Source organism: Neomonachus schauinslandi, chromosome 5, assembly GCF_002201575.2.
Source record: "Neomonachus schauinslandi chromosome 5, ASM220157v2, whole genome shotgun sequence".
Classification (NCBI taxonomy): Eukaryota; Metazoa; Chordata; class Mammalia; order Carnivora; family Phocidae; genus Neomonachus; species Neomonachus schauinslandi.
The window spans coordinates 15,937,766-15,947,473 of NC_058407.1; the positions used below are offsets into that span (position 1 = coordinate 15,937,766).

Sequence of the window (9,708 nt, forward strand, 5' to 3'; positions counted from 1 at the left end):
CTCAACACCGATAATCACTAGGGAATTTCATCTGTAGATGAAAACCATGAGGTGCCAGTTTACAAGCATTGGGATGGTTATTATTTAAAAAAACACATAGAACATAACCATTATTGGCAAGAACATGGAGCTGCTGGGACCCTTGGGCTTTGCTGGTGGGAACGTAAAATGGTGCAGCTTGCTATGGAAAATGGTATGGTGATTCCTCGAAATATTAAAAATAGAATTACCATATGTCCCAGCAACTCCACTCCTGGGTATATACTCAAAAGAACTGAAAGCAGGAACCTGGAACAGATATTTGTACACCTATATTCATAGCAGCATTATTCACAAGAGCCAAAAGGTGGAAACAACCCAAACGTCTATTAAAGGATGAACGGATAAACCAAATGGGGCATACACATAAAATGGGATGTCATCCAGCCTTTAAAAGGAAGGAAATTCCTGATACATGCCACAACATGGATGAACTCTAAAGATACTACGCTAAGTGAAGTAAGCCAGTTACATAAATACAAACAGTATGTGATTTATATGGTCAAATTCATAGAGGCAGAAAGTAGAATAGTAGTTGCCAGGGACCGGGAGATGGGGGGGAGGCGGGAATGGAGAGTTACTGTTAGAGTTTTAGTTTGGGAAAATGAAAAAAGTTTTGGAGACGGATGGTGGTGATGGTTGTACAACAAGGTGAATGTACTTAATGCCACCAAATTGTATACTTAAAACGATTAAAATGGTCAGTTTTTTGTTATATATACTTTAACACTGTAAGACAAAGAATGCTCAGAGATACTTAAGAAATAATTAAAAACTTGAGACAATTTAAATACCATCAACATTTAAATGGACGTGTAAACAGTGACATACACCCAGAACGCAATACTATACAGCAATGAAAAAGTACTGCTCCGTACAACAGCGTGGATGCATCTCACAGACATTACATTGAGTGAAACGAGCTATATACAAAAGAATACAGACTCTATAAGTCCATTTATATAATGTTTCAGAAACAGGCAAAACCAAATGATAGTGATAAAATCCAGGACAGTAGTTATTAACAGGGATGAGACATGAAGGAACTTCCCAGGGTGCTAGAAATGTTCTATCTCTTTTCTGGGTGGTGGTTACACAGGTAGATACAAAATGAGAGAACAAAAGGTATTCATCAGACCATTCACATAAGATTTAGGAACTTTATGTTTAATTTACCTCAATTTTATAAATTTATAAAATGATGCAAAATCGTGATGACAGAACAACAATGCCAGAAGGAACTCTGGAAGAAAGCTGTTTGGCATGTCCAGCAAACACTGTGGGGGATTATGGAGCAGGTGGTCCCTGGGCCATGCTCTGAGAAAACTGCACCAAGGAGATGCACTTTACCAGCCAAGGGAGAAAGACACTCTGTCCCTGCTGGAAATTACATTTACAAGGAGCTGCCCCCTTTTTCAGTGCTTAGGGGGCAAACACAGTCCCCATCAGTCTTCGGACTGACATAACCCAGGGAAAGGTGTAAACACAGCAGTTTATATCTTCCCATTAACTCCCAATTCTCTAGTCCAAGATCTGGGAGAAATCTTTACTTTCAAAGAGCGAGGACATTCCTCACTCTTAAACAACAATCCCATGACACACTAATTTAATCCCGCATCTACGGGGACACAGAGAATGGCCTTTCCCATTCACAGACATTCAGGGTCCACATTTGCCCACCTGGAGCATCACTGTAATGGGGCCTTTGGGGACTCAGACAATATGAACGTGTAAACAGCAGGTGTTTACGGTGGCTCCGTTTTCGTGTTTACGTGACTCCACTGCACTCCCCATTGCAGAATATTCCAGGGAGGGCCTAGCGTATTCCATAAATGGCTTCAGAGTCTCTTGCTCCAGGTGACTTGCCCCAGCCTAGCATTCGAGAAGCACCATCCCTCCCACAAGGACACTGGCCGTGTCTAGGACATGGTGGAAGAATGAATTTCAAGCACTTACTTTCATCATTAGAAACATTCCCCAGAGATGTGTGGCTGGAATAACGTTTGTTCTCACTTTCATTGAGACATCTTTCAATCCAGCTCTCTAAAAAAAAAAACAAAAAAACAAAACAGAAAGAAAGAGAGAAAGAAGAAAGAAAATCACAGAACTGCAGAATTGCTGTTGGTGTTTGTGAAGAGACATGAACATCATAAACACATTCGACTCAACTGCCAATTGGCTTTCATCTGAGACCTGCCCCACTGGAACTGGGCTTTCCACAAAGCCCAATGGGCACCATTGCTGAGGAGACAAAACGGTGATTGAAGCCCCCTTGAGTATTTCTTGGTCAGATTCTACTACTTCTGGAGTATTCACAGCCCAATAGTACCAACTGAGGATTATCTTTCTTTGTATCGAAGAGACATTCCTGAGAAGTCATTTGCAAAACAAAGTTCGGTCAACTAAACCACTGGTGGTGGTTTATGGATTGGTAAATTAGCAGCAGAACCCTTTATCCAAACAAAAACAAAAAGGAAAGCAGATATAACCCTGAGGGTTCTGGATGAATTAGAGGAGGAGGGCAGGGAACTTGGTAGCTCCCTTCCCTTTGCCCGGTGACCCCCAAAGGGGCACTTCCAAGCACAGGCCCGAAGCCACTGTGGGAGGAGATCTTAAAAGCTATACAATAGCTATGTAGTACTTTTAAAATCCAAAAGACTCTGTTTTCTTAATCTAGTTCCAAAGTCTACAAAAGTACTTTCCACAGTGTAGCATGATGTTTATTATCCATTGGGTAGAACAGCTACCACTCCTTCCTTCATTCATTCAACAACATCCACTAACTACAGTCAGTCCTCCTATAATGCTTGTTTTGAAAATAAGCATGTATTCCCATGCAAGTAATACATTAGGGAATGATCTGAGCAGAGAGCAAACTTTGTGTTTGCTTGCACTCAATTTCTTCCCTAAGAAACATCAGGCGAATGCAGAAAACCACGTGTAGCCGAACCAAACCCCATGCAAAATTCACACATGCTCACACCCCAGGCATCTACCAGCTACTTGGGTTCACCACACGCGTTATGAGCCACACGTGCCCAGCTAGCCCCCGTTCTACCACCCACCATAACTCACAAGTGGCAGCCTTTCTGACATCTGCTTCCAAAAGCAAACTTCAGGCCTTTTCCAAGGTGAAGTGCCAGACTTAATTATCTTCCTGCACCTCTTAAACATTGAATTAACATGTGCAAAACCGTGCTATCATTTTTCTTAGATTCCTGGTTTTTTTTATGTGTCCCTGAAAGAGCTTTTGAGTGTTATGCCCGTCATTTATTTTTCTAGCAAACTGGTTTTTAACGTGCTGTTTTGCAGAACGTAGTGATTTTTAGGAATGCCTACGTGGTGTTAGAGCAGAGCTATGGCTTTGTGCTTCCGCATGGTGCTGTCCCCCGTTGTGGTCTTTATAATATAGGAGCTGGGGCACCTGGGTGGCTCAGTTGGTCAAGCGACTGCCTTCGGCTCGGGTCATGATCCTGGGGTCCTGGGATCGAGTCCCATATCGGGCTCCTTGCTCGGCAGGGGGTCTGCTTCTCCCTCTGACCCTCCCCCCTCTATGTGCTCTCTCTCTCTCGTTCTCTCTGTCTCAAATAAATAAATAAATAAATAAAAATCTATAATATAGGAGCTGGCATTAACTGAGCCCCTATTCCAATCTGCCAGGCCCTTTGCGTATGTTATCTCACTGAATCCTGACAACTCCCAGAAGGAAAGGTTTCAATCTCCATTTTTCTTCCTAGAAAGCAACTGAAACTGAGATTAAGTCATGTGACTCCTCATAATTCAAAGAGACAAGATCATTAGTTAACACCTTAGGTGACATAGTCTAGAAAGGAGGCACACTGGCAAGTGAGCCATGGGGTGGGGTGGGGTGGGGGTGGGGAGCAGGGGGACCGGGAAGAAGCCAACGCGAACAGCAGGGAGAAATGTTGGGTTTGTGTTTTATGTTTTATGTCCCAACAAACTGCTCTTTTAAAAGCTGCTCCCTAAATTGTAGATAAGTAGGGGGGGAATATCCAAGGGGAGGAGCTGGAGACAGCTTGTTAAGAGGAAATGGAAAGCTGGTATTTCTGAGGAAACACTGAGGGGCAGAGAAATTCAAAACATTAAAACGCTACCCCTATCCAAAGACACCAAGTGCACAACGTAGAAACAAAGGGCTTGCGATGTTGTCAAAGGGGTGATGGCACAAGGTGGGTGCCTGTCATCACATCGCTTCTAAAGATGCATCGGGGTACAAATCTCCAGAATTCTTCTCAGGACTCTCCAGAATATCTCCACTCGGATCTTCTAATCCCCTCGAGTTCTGGCCCATTTTTCTCGGCAACAGGCGTGGCTGGTCTTGGACGGCGGCTCCTGAAATCTGCAGCCTCTTCCTCCACCAGAGCACACCAGCGAGAGCACCTGCTATTGTTCTGGGCCAGCCCTGGTCTTCCTAGTTAGCTATTCACATCTAGCTACTCTCACATGCGTGTGGACATGCACACGCACGTGAACACACACATGCACACACACACACCCTTTTCAGCAGACACAGGGAACTAAGAGAAACAGTCTCCCCCTCACCCATTTGCCTGCGCCAAGATCAGGCCTGTTAACATTGCAGTCCTCAAAAGGGCCAGTTCCTGCAGGTGAGACTCCCCAGGGATTGGTGGGGCCCTCTGAAGAACTCGTGCTAACATTCCAGAAGGGAGATGGCTCTGAACACCCAAGGCCAAGAGAGTGCACCACCAGCCCACAAGAGCTCAAGCCAAGGAATAACTTTCTAGATGGCTGTGCCTCTCGCCCCATGTTGCCCAACACTGGAGAGAGATGAGTGCGGGATGATGAGAAGAGAGAGGGGAATGGAAGTGCCAGGAAAGAAAGAAGGAATCTCACCAAGGAACACTTCCCTCCACCCACAGCACCCACTCGGGTCTCTGACCCCATAGCTATGCCTGTATCCACTCGGCTATTCTTCTCCCCGGGGCAACACAGAGTCAGGGTGCTCTCTCATGCGCATGGCAGAGATCAAAAGACAGCCAGCATGGCGCCATTTTTCTGGTTAAAGTACCCCCAATTATTTCAGCTCTTGCTTGGAGGGAGTTGTTCCCACCTCTTTGCCGTCCAGTTCACCTGCATCGGACTGTCTTCCAGTTCACCAATATCCACTTGCACCTGTGGCACCCAGGATGCACCCTGCAGGGTCCAGACCATGGTCCGAGCTGTGCCAAATATGGCAGAACCATCTGCTGTTCTGGACATTTGGAGTTCTTAGAGCATTCAAAGGTCTCACATTCCAGACTGCATAGATGTCACTGAGACATCTAAACAGGCCATGGGCCTTGGATCCACAGGTACTCTTTGACCTTCATCCTCTTCCCCAGTGGGGATCTCAACAGCAGCATCTGCAACTCATGCCCCCTAAGTCAGGTTGCTCCATATGATTGCAAGGCCTCTATTTAGGTCACCTGCAGGAAAATTTATATACTTGAAAACTATTAACAATGAATTTTGGTCTTGCAAAGATCAAGAATTACTCAAGCAGAATGACAGGTATACTGAACTTTTGATAAAGCGCTGTGTTCATCTAACTTATTTACTTGTAGATTATGTGATTTAATAATAATAACAAAGGTCGCCGTCCATTGGGTCTTTATGGGCCAAGCATTATGCAAATACATTACATACACCAGCATACTTAATCCTCATAACAAGCTTGAGGACGGTGCTATCAAGAAAATTAAGCCTCAGTAAGATGAGGTGACTTGTCCAAAGTCACCCAGCTAGTAAGAGGCAGGACTGCCGTTCAGACTTAGATCATAACCAAAATGCTCTCTCCAAGGTGGGCTGAGCTCTCCTCCTCCTGTGTCCCATATGCTCTCCAGCACACGATGCCAACACTGCAACGCTGATCAGTCTGCCTGGCGTTCAAACTTCTGCTGAAACTCTATGTACATACTACAATTTTTGCTAAATTCATTCATATATTTATTTGCCAGGCTTTGTTATACATAACAAAGCCCTACTGTTTAGATCCTAAATATCTTAAGAATGAAGTCCTCTATCTCTCTATTTTGTTTTTAGATTTTATTTATTTATTTGACACAGAGAGACACAGCGAGAGAGGGAACACAAGCAGGGGGAGAGGGGGAGGGAGAAGCAGGCTTCCCGCGGAGCAGGGAACCCGATGCGGGGCTCGATCCCAGGACCCTGGGATCATGACCCGAGCTGAAGGCAGACGCTTAACGACTGAGCCACCCAGGCACCCCTTTTTTATTTTTTTTAAAGGTTTTATTTATCTATTTGTCAGAGAGAGAGAAAGCGAGCACAAGCAGGGGGAGCGGCAGGCAGAGGGAGAAGCAGGCAACCAGCCGAGCAGGGAGCCCGACGCGGGGCTCGATCCCAGGACCCTGGGATCATGACCTGAGCCGAAGGCAGACGCTGAACGACTGAGCCACCCAGTCACCCCCGCGTTATTCTATTTCTTTTGACTCTCACTAGCACCTGGTATGAAGCTGTTCCTATAGTAAGGTCCCAAGAAATGTTACATTATTGACACACATGACATCAGAGAATGCACAACATAGAAGTAGATCCGCATGTCTATAGAATTTCCTGATCTTTTCTTTTTTACCACACAAGGCATGAAATCATACAACACATCAAAGGTGATTTTCTAGATAAAGAAAGCAAAATTCAGCCAGGGTCTCCGTTGTAACTTCTGGATTGAAGAAGCTGTAATAAAAGCTGCGAGTGATGTAGACACAAAGAAGACTGGCTTTTGCCTGCAGTTGTCATCTAGAAAGCCAGGCAGATGCTACTCCCCATACTCATGAGTGCAGGAAGCCTGTCCTTTCTGTCCACCTTGTACCCAGTAGCTGGCACTGTGCTTGTCCCCGTATATGTGGCACAATAAATATGCGTTGTTGAACGCACTACTTTTTTTGAAAAACATTAAGTTCCTACTGTGTCCCAGGTACTACCCAAGATATTTTCACAAATGAGGCTTACATTACAGAGATTTCAGAATAATAGTATGGGGTATGTTTTAATCTCTTTACTAATAGACATGAAAACCGAGGCTTGCAGCAAAAGTTCTAACACAAGGCAGGCTGCGGTCAGTGCTGCCGTATCCACACCCTGACCTGGGACATGGGAGGAGGAGAGCTCAACTCACCCTTGGCTGCCTCCCTGCTCCTCACTGCCTCATTCTTGTTCGGTAAAAATAAATCATCTGATCTTTTAGTAAGGACCCCGCTTGCTCTAAGTGCCCAACAGGTGTGAGTTCTGCTTCTGGGCTGCAAAGCATCACTTCCCCTGACTCATCTGGGATCACGAGCAGGAAGGAGGACACCAATCCTGCCTTGTGGATTTTCACTTTCCAAGGAGTTTAACCTGCACTCCTCAGAGGCAGATCTTCATGCCTCCCCACTTTAGATTGGGTTTTCTAGAAGGCCTGGTTTTTCCCTTTGCTGCAGCAAAGAACAACCAGGAAGTAACTGCATCAGGGACATGGCACGTCCAAGGCTCAGAGCAGCTTCCGGAACGTGTATCCATCTGGCTGGAGGACCCGACCAAGATGGTGGTCCAAAGCCAGATAATCTTCGAAGCTCACGGGGCACACTGACAAAAGAACCTAATCTGAGGTTCCCAGTGTACCTCATGAGATTGAAATTCATCCCACTTTAAACATAAGGAAACTGGGGTCTAGACCGTGGCAGTGGCTGAGCCAAGGTCACACAGTCAGAGGGATTAAAGCCAGAATTCAAACCCAGACCTACCATCTCCAAAGCCTATGCTTATTCTGCTTACCACATCATACTGGGCACAGACCAGTGATTCTATCTTAGGCTAGCGACCCATCCATTCATTCATTTTGCACATCATTATCAAGTGCCTTCAGTGTAAAGCTGCAACAGAAGACACGAACGCATACAATTCAACAGGGGGCCAATATATTACAGCAAGATATCTCTGGTGGACCAGGGTCTCAGGACCTGAGAATATCTTGTTTATTTATTCCTGTTTTATTATTTATTTCTCCCACCTTAAAAATGTTAAGTTCTAATAACCTTGTCCACCTTTGTCATGCTTCGTCCCCAGGCACCTGGCTCAGTGTCAGGCTCCTGGCTGCTGGGGGTGGGTTGTGAGGGAGTAAAGTAGGGTGAGAGAACAGGATGAGGGACGAGGGAGTCTCCCCCAGGAAGGCCTCTGAGAAGTAGCAGCATCTGAGCAGACACTGAGTGCAGTGAGGGCGTAAGGCCTGCAAAGGTCCACAGAGAGGGGACCGCAGAGGCGAAGGCCCTGAGGTGGGATCATGGGTGGCTGGTGATCATGGGTGAAGGGATGGCAAGAAGGTCCTGTGGCTGATGGAGTGACCAAGGGGGAGATAGTACAAGATGAAAGAGCAGACAGAGGCAGGCCAGGAAGAATGTGGGGTTCGGAGTTAGAACAGCTGGATTTCAAATCCCAGCCCTGCCACTTAATAGATATGTAATGTTGGGATGATTCCTGAACCTTCCAAAAGCCCTACCTTCCAGGTTCTCCAAAGATTAACTGAAATAATGCAGGTGAAGCACTTGGCAGGCTTGGCTTTGTGGGCCGTGGAACGATGAGGAAAGCATGGTCTCTGTCCAGTAGGAGCTCACAGCCGAGTGGTGAGGACAGACAGTAAAGGCCATGTCCAGCATTTACTGAGCTTTCTCCCCCCACACCAGTCACCCTGCTCCACATGCCTCCCCTCCACTCCTCACAGCAACTCTGAAACAGAGACTTGAATGATTCTGGTTCGGGAGGAGGCCCTGGAGCCTCAGAGACGCTGGGTAAAGGCAGCCCTCTGGCTGGTGGCCGAGCCGGGTCAGGTCCGGCTGCCTCTAAGCCTGGTGTGCTCTCACTGGGGCACACAGCCTCAAGAAGCTGGCAGGGAACCGGGACTGGTCTGTTACTCTAATAGCGAGCCGCGGAAGCACAGAGGAGGGAGCTTCCGTGTCGGCCTTCATGTAGGAGCTGGCATTTCACCCGGTCCTTAAAGGATTCGGCACCTGCCAGACGGAAGAGGGCAGGAGGGCCAGGTCACGGACAAAAGCACAAAGTGGGTTCCGGGACAGGGGACGAGCCCGCTGACCGGGGACCGGAGGAGTGGCGGGGGACAGGTGGGAGAGTCTGGGAGGAGCGGATTGCCAAGGCCTCAGCCACCAGGCCGAGAAGCCTACAGGCCCCCGCGAGCCAGCCGTCATTTTTAAGCAGTGGGGGAGTGATACGACGAGCTTTGTTTCTGAGGAACCGGATGAGAACAGGGAGTTCCTGACTTATGCAACACCTCAAGAAAATGCTGCCTGACTTACGAAGTGCCACCGGGTTTTGATAGAAGGCGTTATTCATACTCTTTGTATCAACAGTCTTTCAGGGCCCTGTGCTGGGGCCTATTTTAGGAACTCACAGCTTTAGAAATGCTACATCAAAAAGTCGACACGTCACACTCCCAGCTACCAAGGGGGGACCAGACCCCCGGTCCTGGAGGTGCCACGGTGCCCCCGCCCCCGTCTCCCCTCCCCCGGGCGCGGCCATTACCAGTGGAACCATGCCAACAAGGCCTGCTCCTGTCTCCCCCAGCCCCAGGGCGTGATCTCCTCTTCATCATTCTCTCTCTCTCTCTCTCTCTCTCTCTCTCTCTCTCTCTCTCTCTCTCTC

General features: G+C 47.2%; 1 protein-coding gene across 1 annotated transcript in view; it reads right to left on the reverse strand.

Moving 5' to 3' along the window:
• RFX4 (regulatory factor X4) overlaps positions 1 to 9,658 on the reverse strand; it is a 133,952-nt gene extending 124,294 nt beyond the window's left edge. The window contains exons 1-2 of the mRNA XM_021687598.2: positions 9,589 to 9,658; positions 1,996 to 2,082 (exon numbers count right to left, since the gene is read on the reverse strand). Of these exons, the coding sequence (XP_021543273.1) occupies positions 1,996 to 2,082; positions 9,589 to 9,658 (157 nt within the window). The remainder of the gene's footprint in view (positions 1 to 1,995; positions 2,083 to 9,588) is intronic.
• Positions 9,659 to 9,708: the final 50 nt, after the last annotated feature.